Below are 21,831 nucleotides of genomic sequence, written 5' to 3' on the forward strand. Positions count from 1 at the left end.
CCATTGGAAGACTGGTTCCCCCTTTCCATAACCCTGGAGGGCCATTGGTTCAGACCTCGGGTGGGGTGAGAAGGGGGGGCAGAAGGCACTAGGCACCAAGGATAATTAAAAAAAATCTTTTTAGAGGTGGGGAGTGACCTTTAGGCAACGGTTGGTCCCCTAAGAGGCAAGTTCTTTTTAGGCCATTTCTGCCCCTCTTGGGGGCAGATCAGCCTACTTTATTAGGCCAATCTACCCCCAAGGTGGGCAGAAACCGCTAGACGCCAGGGATTTTCTTTTTACTTGAGTTTCACGCAAGGGGAGCGACTCCTTAGGCAAGGGTCGCTCCCCTGGGGGACACATTTATTTTAGGCCACTTCTGCCCCCCTAGGGGGCAGATCAACCTATTTTAATTAGGCTGATCTGCTCCAAGGGGAGCAGAAACCACTATGCACCAGGGTTTTAAAAACATTTCTTTTTACAGATGAGGAGCAACCCCATAGACAAGGGTCGCTCCCCTGTTGGGCAATTTTATTTTAGGCTTTTTCTGCACACATTGGGGGTAGATCGGCCTATTTTTCTTAGGCCAATCTGCACCCAAGGGGGGTGCAGAAACCACTAGGCACAAGTAATTAGTGTGTGTGTGTGTTTTGTTCATATTCATATTAAGAGGGCTAATAACCAGCCATGCAGTGGGGAGACAGGTGGGTAGGTGAGGAATCTGCAGGGAGACAAAGTATCCACTAGAAAGATCACTGCTGAAGGTATGCAACATTTCCTTCTGATGGATACTCCTACCTGCAGATTCCTCACCTTTTGAATTGATTCCCCAATCAGTACACAAACGGAAGGTGGGTGAATGGCTGATTCTACCAAACATTCTTGAAGGGCCAAGCACTTCAGAGTCCAAGCAGTAATGCTTTGCAGAACTGTGGAGAGAGGCCTAGTTCACTCCTTTGCAGATTTCTGTCAATAGCACCTTCTTGCAAATGAAGAGTCAGAAGACCTGGCTCTAGTGGAATTGGCCCTTATGACCTTTGGAGGTTCTTTGTAGGGTAAAGCACAGAACATTTTGATGAACAAGATGAGCTCTATTGATAAATGTCCTTTTGTGCACTGCCTTGCCTTTCATCTTTCCGATATAGCGGATGAAGAGTTGGTCATCCAACCAGATCTCCTTCATTCTGTCCACGCAGAAGCTGACTGCTCTCTCGGGATCTACCTTGTGAAGCTTTCTTCTGTTTTTTTGTTGTGGCATGTGGAGGAGGGTAGAAGTTCAGCAGGTTAATGGATTGGCTCAGGTGGAATGGGTTAACCACTTTTGTCAAGAAAGCAGCTCTGGTTCTGAGGACTAGTTTGTTAGGAAAGGAAGAAGTGAAAGAGGGTTTCACCCATAATTCCTGCAACTCACTTTCACGTTTTGCTAACATGGTGGCGATGAGAAAAACTGTTTAAATGTAAAAAGCCGCAATGGGCAACTGTGCAATGATTCAAATGGAGAACACATTAAAAATGTAAGAACAAGATTTAGGTCCGACTGAGCATTAGAAACTGTGACAGAGGGAACTTGCTTGTGAGACCTTTCAAAAATGCATAACTATGGGTAATTTGAAAAGGGAAGGTTTCGTAGAAGACGCAAAAAGGCTGAAAAGCGGATAAGTATACCTTATTGGTAGCCATTGTTTGAGCTAAAAATAAGGCAAAACGCAGGATGTCAGACAGGCAGTCCTGGAGAGGATCTACAGACGCGTCTGCATGCCACTTTACATATTTATTCTATCTGCCAGAATACAACATGTTGGTGGAATGTCTACGGGCACATAAGATAACATTCACCTCTGGGAGTAAAGAATAATAATGCAGATTACCCTGTTCAACCTTCAGGCATGAAAGGTGGAAATGTTGGGGTGCAACACCTGCTCCTGCGATTGTGACAGGAAGTCTACCCTGTTAGGGAGATGGAACATGGGGACACAGGGAGAGGCCTATCAGGTCTGGATACCACACCCTTTGTGGCCAGTCAGGGATATCAGTATGATTTGGGCCCAGGTGAGGGGAACCTTTCTTAAGACCCTAGGAATCAAGGGATTGGAAGGACTTGCGTAGTGAAGTGGAAAGTTCCATGCCAAACGAAACCCATCCCCTAAAGCTCACAGCAGCAGATACTGGAGGGCATAGAATTTCAGGCAGTGAGCATTCTTGTAAGTGACAAATAATTCCATCAGAGGAGTGGCCCAGAGACTGAACAGATATTTGACCACATCAAGATAAAGACACCACTTGTGGTTGGCAATTTGACACCAAATAAGTCTGTCCACTTGTACTCTGAGAACCCCCATCAGATAGTCGGTTAGGAGTAAGAGCCAATGGTGCCGAGCACAGGACCAGAGTCCTAGTGCTTCTTGGCAGAGAAAGACTGACCTGACTCCCCCTACTTAATGATGTACCACATTGCAGTTGTATTGTCCATCAAGATCCGGACAGACTGCCCATGAAGGGAAAGAGAGGAAGGCCTTGAGAGCAATCCAGATTGTCCACAATTCTAGTAGACTGATATGAGGCCTCTGATCTCCAGGTCCTCCAAATGGGCTCCCCACCCTAGAGCGGAGGCAATCATGACAACTGTGACCACCGCTTGTTGCGGCTGATACTGCTTTCCTTGAGAGAGATTTCCTTCCATGCTCTGCCATTGCAAGTCTGCTGCAGAGTCCCTGGAGATCATAAAATTGCTGTTAAAATCCCCATTGTGTTGGAACCACTACCTGCAGAGGCACCATAGGAAGGCAGCCCCTCATGTGCCAGTGTGCATTTAAGCCCAACAGAATGAACAAAGCTAGTAGGTAGAGGAGGCGTAAGGCTGTCAGGACTGACATGTTCGCTCCATTCTGAAACACTGTAAACGAAGCCCTAATATCCTGGACCCTCCATGGAGAGGGGAAAGCCTCAACTCCATGTGGCGTCCAGTACTGCCCCTATGAAGGCCTGTCGACTGAAAAGCCCAGATTGAACAGCAATGTGGCCGTCATCTGCAAGTGTCATGACATCATCTCTGAAGAGTTAGCCTTGATGTGCTAGTCGAAAGGGAATACTTTCCGCCTGTCTGAGATGTGCTGTGACCACCACCACCCCCTTTGTGAAGACTCAAGGTGAGGGAGTCAGGCCAAATAGTAGGACTGCAAACTGGTAGTGTTCCGATTCCACTGTAAAGCAAAGGTATTTCCTGGGTGACTGCAGAATAGGGATGCGTAAATAGGCATGCTGCAGGCTTCCACTTCCAGGGCAAGTACGCGTTGAACAAGAGACAGCTTCTTGAACTTTTTATTTTTTAGGAAACAGTTCAAAACCCTGAAGACTAGGTCCAGATGAAGACCGCTGTCCTTTCTGGGTACCAGGAAGTACCATAAATAGCACCCCTTGCCCCGTTGGTGCTCCAGTACCACTGTTTAGTTTATAAGAGCTCTCCCTCCTGTTACAGGACTTGCAGGTTGTCTAGAAGGAGTGAGTGCAGAGATGGGGAAGGGGTGGAGGAGTATTTTTAACCCCTTCATTGCCAGGCATTTTCCCCCTCCTGTGCCAAGCCTTTTTTTGGCTTTTTGGGGCAGTTCGAGCATAGGCCCTCATAACTTTTTGTCCACATAAGCTACTAATGCCAAATTTGCGTCCTTTTTTTTCCAACATCCTAGGGATTCTAGAGGTACCCAGAGTTTGTGGGTTCCTTCAGGGAATGGGAAAAACGGCTGCAGAAGAAAGCATCTGGGATTTTTCCCTGAAAATGGCATCAACAAATGGTTTGCAGTGCTAAAAATCTCAGTTTTCCCAGCTTTCAGGAACAGGTATACTTGATCAGAAGCCCAATTTTTCAACACAATTTTGGCATTTTACTGGGACATACCCCATTTTACAATTTTTTGTGCTTTCAGCCTCCTTCCAGTTAGTGCCAGAAATGGGTGTGAAGCCAATGCTGGATCCCGGACAGCTAAACATTTCTGAAAAGAAGCCATAATTCTGAATTCAGCAAGGGATCATTTGTGTAGATCCTTCAAGGTTTTCCTATAGAAAGTAACAGCTAAAATAAACAAAATATTGAAATTGAGGTGAACTAAAGAGCCAATTCTGTCCAGGTTTTCTTCTATAACTTTTTCCAGCTATGGCAGATTTTTTAAAGCAATATATTGTTAAGTCTGCTGGACTCTTTTGATTGTGGGGATATATAGGACTTATCGGTTCATCAAGAACCCTAGGTACCCAGAGCCAATAAAGGAGCTACACCTTGCAATGGGTTTTCATTGTATACCGGGTATACAACAATTCATTAAGTGAAATATAAAGAGTGAAAAATAGGTATCAAGGAAACCTTTGTATTTCCAAAATAAATCGGCAGAAGATAAGGTGTTGAGAAGCAGTGGTTATTTGCACATCTCTGAATTCTGGGGTCCCCATACTAGCATGTAAATTACAGGGCATTTCTCAAATAGATGTCTTTTTTACACACTGTCTTACATTTGGAAGGAAAAAATGTAGAGAAAGACAAGGGGCAATAACACTTGTTCTTCTACTCTGTGTTCCCCCAAGTCTCCAGATAAAAATGGTACCTCACTTGCATGGGTAGGCCTTATGCCCGCGGAAGGAAACGTACATGGACACATCACATTTTTACATTGAAATCTGATGTGTTTTGGAAAGTGCCTAGCTGAGGATTTTGATCTCTAGCGCAGCCGGCACCTAGGAAAACCTACCAAACTTGTGCATTTTTCAAATCTAGACACCTAAGGGAATCCAAGATGGGGTGACTTGTGGGGCTCTCACCAGCTTCTGTTACACAGAATCCTTTGTAAACCTCAAAATTTGGCCAAAAAAACACTTTTTCCTCACATTTCGGTGACAGAAAGTTCTGGAATCTGACAGGAGCCACACATTTCCTTCAACCCAGTATTCCCCCAAGTCTCCCGATAAAAATGGTACCTCACTTGTGTGGGTAGGCCCAGTGCCCACAACAGGAAACACCCCAAAACGCAACATGGACACATCACATTTTCCCAAAGTAAACTGCCCTGTGTTTTGCAAAGTGCCTAGCTGTGGCTTTTGGCCTCCAGCTCATCCGAAACCTAGGAAAACCTAGCAAACCTGCCCATTTCTGAAAACTAGACACCTAGGGGAATCCAGGAATGCGTGACCTCTCACCAGGTTCTGTTACCCAGAATCCTTTGTAAACCTCAAAATGTGGCAAAAAAAACCCACACTTTTTCCTCACATTTCGGTGCTGCAAAGTTCTGGAATCTGAGGGGAGCCACAAACTTCCTTCTACCCAGCATTCCACCAGGTCTACTGACAGAAATTGTACCTCACTTGTGTGGGTAGGCCTTGTGCCTGCAACAGGAAATGCCCCAAAACACTATGTGGACACATCAAAATTATCAAATACAAAACTACCTGTTTTTACAGGGGGGGTGGTGGTGAGCACCTGCGTTTTTGGTCCTGGGCTCAGCAGCCATCTAGGGAAACCTACCAAACCCAGACATTTCTGAAAACTAGACACCCAAGGGAGTCCAGAGAGGAGTGACTTCCGTGGATTCCTCCAGTGTTTTTTTTTACCCAGAATCCTCGGCAAACCTCAGATTTAGCTAAACAAAAATTACATTTTTCCCACATGTGCGTGTGGGATCACTGCACTGGTACAAATTTCCTACCACCCAGCGTTCCCCTCAGTCTCCCGATAAAAATGACACCTCACTTGTGTAGGTGGGCCAAGTGCCTGTGACAGGGAAAAGCCAAAAACATGTTGAAATTGAGGGGGAACCGAAGCGAGTCCAAAAGGGCAGTTTGGAAGAAAACATTTTTAGACTGACAAGAGGGGCAGAATCTTTATCGGTATAGATGCGGCAATGCTCGTGGTAGGAATTTTGTGGATTCCTGCAGATTCTGGAGGGATCCATCACAAAAATGTGGGGAAAATGTGTGATTTCAAGCAAAGTTGGCGGTTTGCAGGGCATTGTGGGTAAGAAAATGTGCCGGGTGCATGTGAAGCACATCACCCTGGACTCGCCCAGGTGTTTAGTTTTCAGATGTGTCTAGGTCTGGTAGATTTTTCTACATGGCAGCGTCCCAAAGTCCAAAAAGTGCAGCCCTCACCGTTCCAAGTGGGACAATTTTGAGAGTTAGACAAGCTCTCATGGCCCAAATGTAAAACCAAAACCCAAAATAATCAAATGTCCTCTTGCTTGCAGTTAGGATAAGATATTTTAGTGTGCAGGGGTAGAGCTGAAAGACAGTTACCCCTTCAGTTGGGGTGGGGCATAACCATGCCATACTGGTTGGTAGCCACCATCCCACTATTTATTTATTTTATTTTTTGAATTCCCTGGCATCTAGTTGGCTTTCTGCCCCCCGGGGAGTGGATCGAGGTGTAATTGCCCCATCTACCCACCGGTGGGAGGAACAACTTTCTCCCCATTTATATGGGGTGGGTGTATGGCCATACCCCCCTCCCTCTCATATTCATGAACATCCATCTGCCTCGAAGGTGCCAAAAAATTGGATGTTAAACTGACAGCATGGCAACGAGGGACGCTTTCTGGCTCCAGGTACATCACAGGGAGGCCACTTCCCGTGTGAAGGGAAGCTAGTGACCCCCACCCCACCATCAACCACCACTTGGAGAACTATTTGAAAAGTTTCCGGATTCAGTCTTACAACTTGGATATTCAGAAGGTGAGGAATCTGCTGGTTGATATTGTATTTACCGGGTAAAGTGTTAACAAAGGTTAAGTAACTTTTTTCTTATTGCTTTGTGCTATGAAGCTTTATGCAAACAGAATGGCAATAAGCAAACTATGCGTTGCAACACAGTTGCATAGCCAGCGCATCAAAATGTCTTATGGGCACAGCTCCACCGTTGTGCCCGTGTCCCTCTCCCCACCCTCGCAGCTGCTACTGCGAGTTCGAGGCTCTCCTCCACCCGCATGCCCCGCCTGCGCCTCATCCCTGGTGGTCTAGTAGTGCTGCAAGTATTGTCTGTCTGTTTGCCTTGTGTCTGTTTTTCACTTTTTTTTCACTGTTCCTCTATTTTCTTGCCCCGTTTCCATTGCTTGGGCTTCCCCTGTGGTTCCCCTGCCGCTGCGTCCCCCGCGGCCCGCCCCCTCACGCGCCCATTCGTGCTTCCCTCCAGCCTCCTAGCTGCTCCTCCCTCCCACCTCCCCCTCTTAATGGAAGCTGCTGCGCGGGCGTGTCAGAGGCAAGCCCGTCTGCACCTGTCCGCTCCTGGACCGCCCCCAGACCCCCTGGCCTTCAAGATCCCCCCCGGCACCAGATGCCACTACGACGCCAGCGCCCTCAACACTGGCCCCTCTACCACCTTCTTCCAGGCTTCACCAAAGCTCGCCCATGGACCCTTCTCCTGCCGGAGCTGCAACATCTACACCCTCCAAACCACCACCTCACCCACCAGAACCGGACGCAACCACCTCAGGTGCATTCTTCTCAACACCCGCTCCATCGAGCTCTGGGACCTTCTCGCCGTCTCCTTCCCGGACATTGCATTCCTGACAGAGACCTGGAGGAACCCATCCTCAGCTCCCGACATCGCCATAGCCATCCCAGACGGTTACAAGATCACCCACAGAGACCGCACCAACAGACCGGGAGGTTGGTTCGCCTTTGTCCATAGGAACACCATCAGAATCTCAAACAACACCGAAGACACCCTCAGCACCGCCGAACACATGCACTTCCAAATCCACATCGACCCCAAGACTACCCTCAGGGGTACCCTCATCTACAGACCCCCCGGAGCTTCAACAACAAGACCCCACCAGCAGCCACCAACACCTCTGACTCTTCACCCCCCAACCACACCAACCTTCTGCTCTCCTGGACACACGTCAACGACGCCGACACCATCAAAATAATGAACACCATTCATTCCGGCTCTCCATCTGACCCCTGCCCGCACTACATCTACAACAGAGCAAGCTCCATCATCGCCCCCCAACTCCGTATGATCATCAATAGCTCCTTCGAGACCGCCACCTTCCAGGAAAGGTGTAAGCATGTCGAGATTAACGCCTTACTCAAGTATCCCCTGAGGACCTCAAAAACTACCTGCCCATCTCCATGCTTCCGTTCCCGGCAAAGGTACTTGAGAAGATCGTCAACAGGCAACTGTCCCACCACCTGGAGGAAAACAACACTCTGGACCCGTCCCAATCCGGCTTTCGCAGCAATCATAGCACAGAGACCGCCCTCATTGCGGCAACCGACCACATCTGGACCCTCCTAGGCAAAGGCGAAACAGCAGCCCTCATCTTCCTGGACCTCTCGGCCGCCTTTGACACAGTCTACCACCACACACTGTGCACACGGCTCCATGACGCAGGGATCCGCGACAAGGCCCTGGACTGGATCACCTCCTTCCTCACCAACAGAACACAGAGTCCACCTCCCTCCATTCCTATCTGAAGCCACCAAAACCATCTGCGGCATACCACAGGCTTCTCCCTCACCCCGACACTCTTCAATGTCTACATGGCACCGCTCGCCAAAATCGTCCGATCTCACAACCTCAACATCATCTCTTAAGCCGACGACACCCAGCTGATCCTCTCCCTCAGCAAGGACCCTGCCACAGCCAAAACCAAGCTCCACGAGGGTATGAAGGCCGTCGCCAACTGGATGAAGAACAGTCAACTGAAACTAAACTCAGATAAGACGGAGGTTCTCATCCTCGGCCCCACCCCCTCCGCTTGGGATGCCTCCTGGTGGCCACCCTAGCTGGAAGACGCACCAACGCCCACCAACCACACCCGCAACCTGGGTTTCATCCTTGAATCATCGCTCTCCATGACCCATCAAGTCAACGCCATCTCATCCTCCTGCTTAAACACCCTCCGCATGCTCTGCAAAATCTACAGGTGGATCCCTACCGGAACCAAAAAGAGGGTTACCCAGGCCCTCATCAACAGCAGAATGGACTACAGCAACGCTCTTTACGCAGGAACCACGGCAGCGCTCCAGAAAAGACTGCAACGGATACAGAACGCCTCTGCACGCCTCATCCTCAACATCCCCTGCCACATCACAGCCCACCTGAGAAACCTACACTGGCTTTCCGTCAACAAAAGGATCACATTCAAACTCCTAACCCACGCCCACAAAGCACTCTACAACGCCGGACCAGCATACCTCAACAATCGTCTCACCTTCTACACCCGAAATCATCAGCTCCACTCCGCCAACCTCGCCCTCTCCACCGTCACCTGGCTGTTCGAGCAGTAGCAGCCCCTCCCCCACCTCCTAAAAGTGCCTTGAGACCCTCCCGGGTGAGTAGCGCACTCTACAAATACACTGATTGATTGATTGAAAATGCAAAGAGGAGGTTGTAAAATGGGCCATGACTTGGCCACACTAAGCAGGTTTCTGAGAACACAGCAGCCATGGTGTTTGGAATGGTTTGAAGCCAAAAGACAGTGACAATATAAGTAGCAAAAATGTGAAGCCAGCTGAAAAAGGGTTAAGTTTACTGATGGTTAGAATGTTTCCCTGCTCTTCTCTTTCACTTATAGTTACCTAAGGTGGGTTGTGGCAGATTCTCTCTTTTGTTGTGCTAATCACTGTTCTGGTTTGGAGTGTAGAAACTCGACTAAAGAGCCGAAATGTAAGTAATTAAATGTACCAATTTAAATACGGTTATGTTAGTCGAGATCTGAATAGGAGGCAACTAAAAGCAATGCATCTAAGCCTCTGATTCTGAATAGTCCATTTTATGGCGAGGAAGGGTTAGCAATCCCTAATAGTGCACCTTTCCTAGTTTGATTTCTTTGTATTTAGGTTCCTCAAGCAGGCTATGAACTGCTCCTTTTTATGTGTTGGGTGTTTTGCTAAATGCGGAAATGTTTGCACAATTGTATGTCAGTCTGTCACACAGACTGAAAAATGCTTCTGCTTTTTCTTTAAAAACCAAGAATGTGCCGATATATTCTGTTGCACATTTTGTGTGACGTTAAAGGTTACATTTTGTATTGCATCAGTTGTGAAAACTTATAATTCATTTCCTTATATTAATTTCGGGTTCACAACAAGAATACTTGTTTGTATTGTGCCTTTTACTCAGACTGTCACGTAACTGTTAACAGGCTTATCACTTTCTAAGTAAATTCCGCCATTTTGAATGTTGATGTCTATCATGTGTTTGTAAATGGGTGACATTGCATAACCTCTCCAAGCACTTCCTCACCTGACCCCACAACTGGTGTAGAAGCCACAGGAGGAAAGCTCTAGTTGACTTTTGTTCTACATATATCAGAATGGGAGCTGTTGCATGCTTCCATTTGTGGAGGATGTTCTCAACATTTGTATAAGAAACTTCTACCATTTGAATGATCTTGTCTCTTATTCAGAGACTAGACACCCTTTCTGGGATTTCTAATTGACTGAAGCCAGTTGTATGTCAAAATATTGTTAGTAGTAATATCGTCTGAAAGAAATGTGTACTAAATATTGTTTACAAAAATATTATTCCATTGGATGAGGATTCTCTTTTATTAACCCCTTGGGGCAACATGTAATCAGTATTTATGATACAGTGTTTCTGTCAGAAGTCATCTTAGTTACTGTATTCTGGTAGCCTACCCATAGGTTAAAGTACTCTGGAGTCTTTGTGCTTGGTCGGTAAAAATGGCTAAGCCATTGATATGTTTAGTAATGGTTCATATTCATAGTGGATAGTATTCAATCTATCTAGTCCTGACGGGCACCTTTAAACTGCACTATGTTTCAGAGTGTTTGTGTGCCATGTGACTTTTCCATTTTATTTCATTCTGTTGGGTTGAATCACTGTTCATGGCCTGGCCTCTCATGAACCATTTGCTGAGTGGCATTTATTGGCAACCTCTTCTAAAGGCAGGAAGTTGACCTCAGTAATCCTCCTTAACTGTCTGGGTAGACGTGGACAGTTAGTATACTTGCAATATAAATGCTGGGTTCAAAAGTAGAAATCACAGAAAACACGAATGTTCAACAGAATCCTAACACAAATTGGTAATCCGAACCAAAACTGTAATGTCAGAATGAAACTGGTAATCTGATTAACATGCAGAGATAAAGTAATACATCAACGTGCTGATGTGAGGGTACAGAGATAGAGATGATTGTTACGACCCCGGGGTGGTTTATGGCATAATGGTTTAGTGCTTTATGTACGTGGCTGTGCTTGTGGTGATCTTTTTTCTTTTAATTTGATGATACTGTTACAAAAATCAATAAAAAAAGAGAAATAATATATCAATCAAAACCAGTTCTTTTTGCTATCTGTTTCATATTTCCTTTGAGAAGCTCTAACGTTCTTGGAATGCTCATGATCCAAACAAACCCACAGCTCTGAACACAGACAAGACTCACTATAAGCAATGAGTGCCTTACTCCATACAGTAGAGTTACTTCCTTCATTGCTAGACCAGCAGCATGTCTGACAATCCATTGCAAAGTGTGGCTGTTTCGAAAATGTGCAAATCCATTCATTTGTGTCTAAACCTCACAACAAAAAACATAATGGGGAAGAATTTTGCTTTTGAGGGAGAGGAATTAATACGTGGTGGGACTTGGAACAAAGGTGTAAATTTGGAGTGTATTGTGGGTTCTCTTTAGTGCTGGGTTGGACATCCTTATTTTAGCTGTAGGTCCATAGCATATCCACTCTCACAAGGAAGGACAAAAAATAGCGGTAGAAACACCCTACCCCAGCTGAGCACGCCGCCACCCTATTATGGAAACAGCACAGCTGTTGAAATACTGCCCTTACCCGCTTGTTGTGGCTTGCTTCATCATTGGGCTTCTGCTAACACATTCCTATGGAGATCCACGTAAGAATGGAGCAGCAAGGGCGGGGAACACAAAACAATACACAACACAACAAAACAAACGGGGATCTGTATATGCAGATTAACATAAAACTGTCTCATGGGTGTCCACTCCTCATCTTTATTAAGGGACCCCCTGGACAGGGTTAAAAATAGAGATTCCTGGTGGTGATATCTAGGGAACAATTACCCGCCCACCCCAGCCTCTCCTTTCCAGTCAACATGTTTCGGCCATTCTCATTGCCCATTGGGTCAGTCGGCCTTCATCAGGACCTTCAATCCCCCATTATTTTTATCCTCTACCTGTCATCATTCAGGACTTCTGCCAACATGAATAGCCGGACATAATTGTCCCTTATTCATGTACACACTCTGGATTATCTGTAATAAAGAAGGTAGAGAAACAAACGCACCTTGAATCATTCTTCATTGAAAGATAATCATCCAATCCATTAACTCTCTACCCCATCAAACATGCATATAAAAATATACACACCCATGCATATGTTGGTTCCCCCGTGGTTCAGTAATATCTCCTTTGCTCGTTACTCCTCCCCCTTTGGGATATTGTAACAGCCTTTCTGTTTAAAAACAATATTTTATCGTGAAACATCCCAACACCCGGAGTGGTTCAACCCAAGCAGTAAAACTTGTCTTGGTATCCTTTCAACTTGCACTTACCGAGTTTTCATTAGTTTGTTTTTGAACTGGGGCCCGGTGGGGGTACTGCCTTGTAGTCAAACACTGAGCGAGATGATTTTTTTTTATTGTTTACTGGGTATGTCAAATAACATATCACCAACAGCCCCCATCGTTTAGATAATCAATAAATGTATCCTTAACACTCCTCTCGAAAATCCATAACCATCGCAAACCTAGGTGTATATACCAAATCCCACTCAGCTGTGAACACGGGTATCCCCCTCACACCCACACTAAATCGATGTCTCCCCCCCACCCCACCCTCCTTACTTCATGAAGGGTCCGATGTCATTTGTCCTTCCACCGCTGGCTCCGTGTAGAATACTGTGCCATAACTCCATTCCATCTTTAATTGTTCTTGTGTAGAGTAACATGCTGCAGATTTACGTCCTCCCTACCCTGCGGCTAGGACCCCTCATCTAGACAAAAGATGTCCTGATCTCGCGGCTATCTTAGGTGTATAATTTTGCCCGTTGTTTTCAGAAAAAATCGACCCACTCCGGGCGGCCATCTTAAGTGTGTAGTTTTTCATCCCATTTTAAGCTACACACGGGGAAGTGGCTAGAAGCCAGCATCATTTTCAAAGACTGTTACTTTCATCTGAAAATAAACTTAATTTACCTTTTTACTAGTCTGTCAGCCCAACCTAATTTGATGTGAATAAAGCTAACTGCGCCATCTCCACTGGCACTGTAAAAATGCACAAGTCTCCGATAGAAAGGGGCCGATTTCGAAAGAAAAGAGGAGGGGATAAGCATATGCCTTTAACACACAGACCCATTTCTATTAATTCATATTTTTTTAGCACATCCAGTTTTCAGTTTGTTGTTGTTATTTTTCAATCAGCTGCTTCTTTCTGAGAAGACATATTTGTTTGCGTTGCACATTTAATCAGCCCTTTGCACACATTTCACTTTGTGCCCTGTACAAGACTGTCACGTTCAGTATATGCTATTCTAACTGGTATTGTTGTTCCATGAGCTCAGGAGCGAGTGGCCATTTTTTTTAGACATATTATCACGTCAGGCCTGTTGATTGAACACTGCAGGATTCATTATATAAACACCACATAGGGCAAAGGGGAGCTGAGGGCATTCGAGTTATGGCTGTCCTGCGATATACACTATTCAGTTGACAGCTTCTCTGATCCTGGCGCTGACTCTTCAATTAACTGAGAGGATCGCAATCCAGACAACAGGTGACCCTTGCTAGCCTTTTTGGTTATGGTGTCAGGATCCTTCTCTTAGACCAGGATAGGCAGAAGGGTTACCACTGCTGTGCTCCCAAATTTTAGACATAGGGTGCATGAAGAAATTATTTAGGCTTTTAGGATCATATAAAGATGGTGGTGGTGTTCTTTACCCTAATCGTAATGATGATCACTGTCTTATGTTTCATCTGCCTTATTATTGCAGCCTAGGCTTTCTATAATCGGTTGATATTGCTTCAATAAATATATTGAAATCCTCCTTGCATCTCTTATTCTGCTTTGGCATGTGTGAGCCTTTATAACTGAGCGAAAGAGGTATGATCTGTTCACCACGACTTCCCTGAGGAGTCAGTGTCATGTTTAGATTGCCACAAATCACCTTTAGTTTCTAGGTTTGGGTGAGGCACTGTGGGCTAGCCAGGAAGGAGGCCTACAGCTTCCAAATGGTGTAGGACTCACTCAGTCACCCACACTGGGTGGTGCTGCGACTCTAAAATCTTGCAGTCTTATTTCCATAATAGGAACCATACAACAAGTGAAGTCAAGCACCCATGGGCTGGCATAATTTACAGCGCTCAAGTATAATGTGCTCATTACATTCAAGATAGAACACCGAGTCACCATGTACCTTGTGCAGCTCTGTTAACCATTGACCACAGATCTTCATGTCTCTTTCAGATAAGTACCTTGTTTTTTTACTTGCAGTGCCATCAGTTCTCACCTGCAAACCTGTGGCTGTTCCATAGTTGTGGGGAGCAACGCTGAGAAAGTTAATAAGGTATGCTTTTTGTGATTCAGCTCCTTACTCAAGTTTGTAGGAATATGTCTGTATATTATATGTCTTGTTATGTTATACATATATGTAGAATGAACTTTCACCCAGGAGGGTGTCCTAGTGCTGAGCAGACGTGAGCAAAACCTAAGACCTAGTGGAACTACTCGAAAAGCCAGGACTTCAGCTCCTTGCAGAATTCAAGAAGTGAGAAGGCTCTTATGTGACGTGGCAGGTCGTGCCACACTTTAGGAGCAATGTAGGACGAGGCTCGATTGCCAGATATGGTTTTCTGTATGCATGGGATGAGTACAAGTAGGAGTCCTGATGAGCAGAGCTTGGAATGTTTGTAAAAGTCGATACAATTGTTGTTGAATGCTGGGTTGGTGTTACTTAGTGCCATGAAAGTGTGGGTAAGGAGTTTGGAATGTGCTAGTTTGTGTATGAGAGAGCTAGTGGAGCATGTGATGTGAGTGCAACATCAGAGGTTGCAAGTGATTGTGGTACCCAGTTTCTGAATGGTGTGCAGCCTTCTGGTGAGATATTGTTGATCCTGGCATAGAGGGTGTTCTCATAGCCCAGCTTGCTTGTGACAGTGGGGTAAATGACTGTTTTACAGGTTCTGATTAAGAACCATTTGAAAATCTTCCTCAGAATCTTCAGGGTATAGAAGCATGAGGCGGTGACTTGGGTTGTCATGTCTTTTTTTGTGGTTGAAGACGATACTGATATTCTTGGTGTGGGTGGCGGGAGTTGGTATCTGTCCTAGCTGTGTTGGCCTCCACGTGGAGTCCCAAAGTGAAGTGTTCTACCCAAAGATCACGATCACCAAGATCTTGTTGGTGTTTAGCTTCAGGCAGTTGTTCATCCAGTTGCTGATTTCAGTCATGCAGGCATTGAACTTGATCCGGGTATTGGGTGTCTTATCTTTTAGGGTCCGCTCACAGTTGTGTGTTATCAGTGTAGGAAAGAACTTTGATGTGAGAACAGATAATGCTGGCTAGGGGGTGATCATGTATATGTTGAATAGGGTTGGGCCCAGAGAGGATCCTTGCTGACCTCCACCAATGAAATCGCAGGCTTCCAATGTGTGCGTTGCCAGGCTGACTGACTGGGTCCTTCTATTCATAAAGGAGCCTGTCCATCAGAGTGCATACTCTAGGATTCCAGTGTCTTATAGGCGTTGGATGAGGATGGGATGGGACTCTATGTCAAAGGCCGTGGCGAGAACGTGGAGAATGATGGCCGCTGTGTACTGCAATGAGGGCAGTTACTGTGCTGTGGTTGGGTCTGAAATCAGATTGAGTGGTGTTGAGGAGTTTATGGTCGTTGAGGTATTTGGTGAGGCATCTGTTGAAGAGTTTCTCAAAGACCTTGACCAGGAAAGGTAGCAGGGAAATCGATCTGTAGTTGCCAAACTTTGAAGCATCTGCTGAGGGTTCCTTCAGTAATGGAATGTGTGCCTCAACACTAGCTTTCTCTTTTTTCTCTTTCTTTCTGTAATCTCTCCGGTCTCGCCCTATATTTCTTGTATACAAATTCTCTTACTTGTTCACCTTGTCTACGTTCTTTTTAATTAAGGTTCTAACTGTCGGACATTCCTATGGCACTTGTTCAGTCTCCTCTTCCAGTTCACACCAGCTCTCCATTTCTCTCACTGATCTTTTCGTGCCTTTTTAAATTCAGTTCCCTTGAGAAATAAGCTGTCCACTGACCTGTCAACCCCTTTCTATTACTGTCAAGCCTCCCTCCCTGCCTTCTTCTCTAAAATCTGATAAGTGCTTGTATTCAGCTAGCTTAACAATAACCCAGGGATATGCAGTAGTATTTCTGCAAACAAAATTCCACAAAAACAACTCTCATTCTTTTATTTAACCTTATATTTTTGCCCAACACAACCATCTTTCCACCATTCTCATCCCCCTTAACCTTACTCATTCTGTTAATAATGGCATACTCATTTTTAAAGTATGTCCATCACTTGTGCAGTTCTCTACAAGCTTCTCTCCTCCCTTGCTGACCAGTCATATTCGGAGGCATGGTGCTCCTTCAATTTATAGTACTCACTACTATTGGGTCTAAAAGTAATCTAAAAGGTTCCTCTTCTTGAGCAAGCCTAACTTATTGCACTAGAGCTAATGCAAGTTCTGTGGGGTTTGCAAAATAAGGTGCAAAGGTGTTCTTGTTGAGTGGCAATGCTGCCCCCACATGTTCCATGCTCTATTTTACATTACGTGAGTTGGCAGTAGCACAGGGAGAATGAAACAAAGGAAAAGTTACTTACTATTAACTCCACTATTAAGTGTGTAAGAGACTATTGTGTTCCCAGCACCAATCCAACTCACACTTTATAGAACCTGTTTAAACGCAGCCAACCAAAAATACTTGAATGTAGGTGGAAAGGTGCAGGGAATTTGTGTTGGCTGTTTAAACCACTATCTGGTATATCAGTGTGCTTAAAAACTTAATTAGTGAATACTGAGGGGTGTTGGTGGGCCAAACTGCCTTACATTGATGACTGGCAGTACGTATGTACCAACAGGAGTGTTTTAAGTTGGTCTTTTCAAAATATAGGCAGACACTATTCTTCTAAGAGAGTTTATGTGACAGCGCATGCACCAGCTAAGGACTTCAAGACAGTAAATTGCTGAAAATTTTAACTATATCATCATCAAAGAGATTCCTTCAGAGAAAAAACTCAGTATTTGTTATCATTCATACTTATTTGTGCTAGAATATGACCTTTGATTCTTTTCCAATGAAACTATATTCCTCAATGCACCAGTTCCTATTTCTGTCCTTGTGCATTCTTTTCAGTTGGACAAAAATGACAATCTATAAGTTGGGCCTTCCTTCATCTTGGCTATTGGACAAGTAGCTCCAATTACTTTTGTATTTAATGGCAATTCTTCTTTAATGGGAGAGATTTTGGAGAGGGTGTCTCATTGTGCTTTGCGATGGGGTAAGGTGGGGTGAAACAATTTGTATTCTGTCTGCATGCTGCTTTAGTTCCATGCAGTTTATATTTTGGACCAGTACACTGAAGTGTCACGCAAGATGGGTAGGCAAGACTCCTTTCTTCTGCAATCTTTTTGTTGAACCTCCAATATTTTACTTATAATCTTTTGAAAATGTTTACCTAAATTGGCGTATGTTTTTTCTGAAAACTGTTGTCAAAAATGGAGGAGTAGCAGGATTATTGATAGTTACGCTTGTCTTTCTTTTTGGTAATATTTGTTTTGTTTATAAGTGAAATACAAGAAAGGACAGCATTGCCACTGGTTGCTGGTTAAGTGCATTCCCCCACATTTCTCCATCACTAGATCTTTCATTGATTCATATGCTGTAATTATTACCAGTTGTCAGGATGAGACCTCTGTTATACATTTACTTGCAGCAGTAAGCACTATTAACATGCCCATAAGGAAACAATATTGAAATAAATTGGATTAATATTTGGAGTGGGCGACTGCACACCTCAAGGAATAATCACAACCCTTCTCATGGTGAAACTCTTAAAGGCACTAAATTAACCTGATCTCGACCCTCTGGTAGGGATGGCACAGAGAAGACAGGCTTGATTTAGGGTAATGTGTAAAATATTTATGAGGTACCAAAACAGTAGTAAAGCAAAAATGCAAAACAATAAAAATCCCAAACCAAATTAGAAAAATTGATTGGATTTCTTTTATTTTGTTTATGAAATGTAATCACGGGAACCAGACATATTAATTTTTAAGTAGAAATAGTGCCAAGATGCATAAAGTGTCAATGGCTGTGGTAAAGCGGGACCTAGGTGCAGTTTGAGGCTGGCCGCAATGAAGCATAGGTCAGATACACCAAACAGGTACATCTTTGTCAAAGATTTCACCTTCTGATACATTCCTTTAAGTCGCAGTATATCACAGGAGTACACTTCTAAATCTCCTCCCAGGACCATAGAGGAGGCACTTAAGACTCACATGGAGTTTGACAGAGGCCAACAGCATGGTTCAGTCAGTGTCCAGTCGCCACTGGACAGTTGCAGGAAAGGCCCCCTGTAGCTTGTTTGGTAGACTGTAGCTTGAACAGGACGTCAGCCAACTGCTCTTTGGAGTTCACTTTGTCCTAGGTACAAGAGGGAGCAGAGCAGGTCCAGTCTTTCAGGGCTCCTCTCAGGCCAGTCCTCTTCTGTTCTGTTTTGATGTGGGTGCTTTTAGATGCTACATTTATGCCTGACACTAGGCAGTGGGTGTGAATAACTCCTGGATATAACCAACCAATGGGGTAAAAGTTCCTGGGGCCAATCCCACCCGCTTAGATCATTTTCAAGATGGCAGAAACCTTCGACCACACTAAACTTGGCTCTGAGGACTTGGTGTGTTTGGGGAAGCGGTTTACTATAGTAATTCTAGTGTCCTCCCACATCTAACACTAAATTCTAGTTTGAAGCAACCACTATACCCATAATAAACCCAGAGACCACTATCTTATAGTACAAGAGCAGACGTCTTTGACAACCAGACAGTGATTACATGACAACTGTCTTGGTATCCTGTTCCCTTCCTCTCAAGTGCACCCCAAGTGTTGTGTGCCCCCAGCAGACCTATCAAGCAGTAGCTGAGACTGTAATGTCAAAAAGGATGCTGAGACCCCACAACTGTGTTGTGCTCAAAGGAGCCATCCGTGCCCATTCAGATTGACTGTCAATCAGAGTAACTTATTGTGTAGTTCCTGGAAGGAATTTCACACCTCATTCACACCTATTTAAATGTGGGACAAAGTTGTTTGAGAACTGTTAGAAATGGGGTCTTTGGTTGGCAGTCAGGTTACCCCCTGCACAAGCAAGGACCCTCACTCTAGTCAGGGTAAGTCACACACAATCCAAATTACCCTGTGCCCACCCTCTGGTAGCCTGAGCAGTCAGGCTTAACTTAGAAGGCAATGAGTAAAGTATTTGTGCAGTAAATCATGCAATTACACAGTATAACACCACAAAAATAAACCACACTGGTTTAGAAAAATATAGAATATTTATCTGAGTGGACTAAGGTCAAAACGATTAAGATTTGATCAATACAAGCTGAGATATCACTTTTGTAATGCAAAATAGTCTTTAGTCCTTAAAAAGCAATAAGTGTCTCTTCCAAGCATAAAGCCTCTAAATTATCCGCACAGTATCGCAGAGGAGGAGATGTGTGGAAAACGGGGAGGTGTGCGACGGTTTCTCCGGGCGCACACAGAAGATGCATCAATGTTTTTCCATGCAGCAAGGGCTTTGCATCGATTTCCAGCGTGCAGGCTTGGATCCTCTTTGGGTTGCGGGGTATTTGGACCCCCCCCGGGGACGATGCAGAGAAATCCTGGGCACGCAGGACAAAGTCACAGGAGCTGCATCAATGCGGTGGCAGATGCAGAGGAAATTTCTGTTGCACGGCAGGCGCTTAGTCGATTCCTCTCGCAGGAAGTCGGTCTGCGTCGTTCCGGCTCGGCGATGCGTTGATCCGGTGGGCCATGCATCAAAGTTCCGCTTGCAACGCTGGCAATGCGTCGATCTCCACTCGCGGAGCCAGGCTGCATCGTTCTGGTTCGCCGATGCAGTGATTTTCCCACTGCAGGGCAGGCTGTGCGTCGATTCTGGAAAGCTGTGCGTCGAAAGGTGGTTGGTCAGATCTAAGCATTTACTGCTAAGGAACCATTCACATATGTCTGAAAAACAAATATATCCTCTGCATTAATTCTATGTGTCTTCTGAAGGCCCCCAATGGAATTTCACATCATTAACCCTATATTTTTTTCTGCCTTTCTTCCCGAACCCAGCTACTTCGACTGAGAGACCCGTGGGGTCACTAAATGTGCAATGTCTACATTTCTACATCCCATCTAGACAACAGAGTATCTGACCTGGTCTACCTCTGGCTTTTTGGGTGATCTGTCATCAAGCAGAGGATCACCAGATGGCTCTTTGTAAGTGTTACTGTTTGCCATGCTGAGGGCAATTGGCCTCCTAAAGGTAGGGCCACAGCACATTCTACCATGACTGATCCAGTCACAATTTGCACCCTTCTGCTGGGACGACCACACTGAGAAGTTAGGACACCTTGACAAAGCGTCACTGCATAGGTGTAGATGTAAGAAGGGATTCAGCAGCTGGCCAGGTGGTCTTACGAAGCGCATTTCAAAAAGGTGGGCTTCTTTACCCACCTGCCTCTTCTTTTCCGCACTGTTTTGATTCAAGCATTAGATTCTATGAAAGATCCAGTGCTACAGGAGACATAAGTTACCTATTGTCACTCTTCTAAAGCATTTGTATCTTTCCTAGATCTGATTATGGACCTTCCTTCTGCCCTTGGCAAGGCTCACTCCGTCCTTAATCCGTAATCTGAGCTGTGATAGATTGCAAAGGTAATAGTCCTCATCACTTTTAACTCATTGGTCAGGGATGTTTTCAATTGGATAAATGGGTAACCAAGTAAATATTATTTTTGCCTACACCTATATAAAATAATGTTTATTTCCTAGTTTAAAACTACCACAACTCCCATCAGACAACAGAGAGAGATTTAAGCATGTGAATCTATGAAAAATACCAACGCTTGAGAACGGTTATTACCAGTAAATAATTTATTTCTTCTCCTCTGTGAGTACAAAACAGAGCTCGTTTTTTCTATCCAATATGGCCTTTAATGGGGCTTGCAGTAATTTGCACGGGGCTGTTGAGAGTTTTTTGTCCATAAGTACTGCAAAGAGAGTGGGATCTCTTGAACAGAGAATGTGCAGAGCACTGTGCCCACTGTTTTGGGTGAAGAGCATTTGAGTTTTTCTTTCTTCATAGTACATCATTAGGATTTGGTATGCAAGAAGTGCTTAACAAACTTTAAACAGGCATGTGTTAGTCACAGCCTGATTCACTGCAAAGAACCCCTGCCTTCCTGTTTCTCCATAAAGGACTTGTCTACTTTAAGGCTTTTACAAGCACCGGGTTCATTTCTCTGTGGGGCTGCCTAAAATGGATTGTATCTACCAAGCACCAAGCCAGCATGCCCTCTAGCACACGAGTTAGGGAGACATTATTACATTCACATTAAAACAAATGAGAAATATTGAGTTCTGGCGATTCTAGCCATGTGTTAATGGACTGGTTGCAAGTTGACTTTGTGTGTAGTCTGTTGAACTTTGTATTGAATATCCATGTCCAACTGTGCACTAAAATGTGGGTTAACTTTTTTCTGAAATGAGAAAATCTCTATGTAATTACAAGGATTATATGTACTACAATCTAATCATCTTAAAATTAAATATAAAAAGACAATTATAATTAATTGCAAAACCAAACAAAC

General features: G+C 44.7%; 1 protein-coding gene across 5 annotated transcripts in view; it reads left to right on the forward strand.

Moving 5' to 3' along the window:
• C9orf72 (C9orf72-SMCR8 complex subunit) overlaps window positions 1-21,831 on the forward strand; it is a 228,434-nt gene that overhangs the window by 132,563 nt on the left and 74,040 nt on the right. For all 5 annotated transcript variants that reach the window (XM_069240640.1, XM_069240656.1, XM_069240670.1 and 2 more), the window contains one exon: window positions 14,446-14,518. In XM_069240640.1, coding sequence (XP_069096741.1) covers window positions 14,446-14,518 — 73 coding nt within the window. The remainder of the gene's footprint in view (window positions 1-14,445; window positions 14,519-21,831) is intronic.

Source organism: Pleurodeles waltl, chromosome 1_2, assembly GCF_031143425.1.
Source record: "Pleurodeles waltl isolate 20211129_DDA chromosome 1_2, aPleWal1.hap1.20221129, whole genome shotgun sequence".
In the NCBI taxonomy this organism is placed as follows: domain Eukaryota; kingdom Metazoa; phylum Chordata; class Amphibia; order Caudata; family Salamandridae; genus Pleurodeles; species Pleurodeles waltl.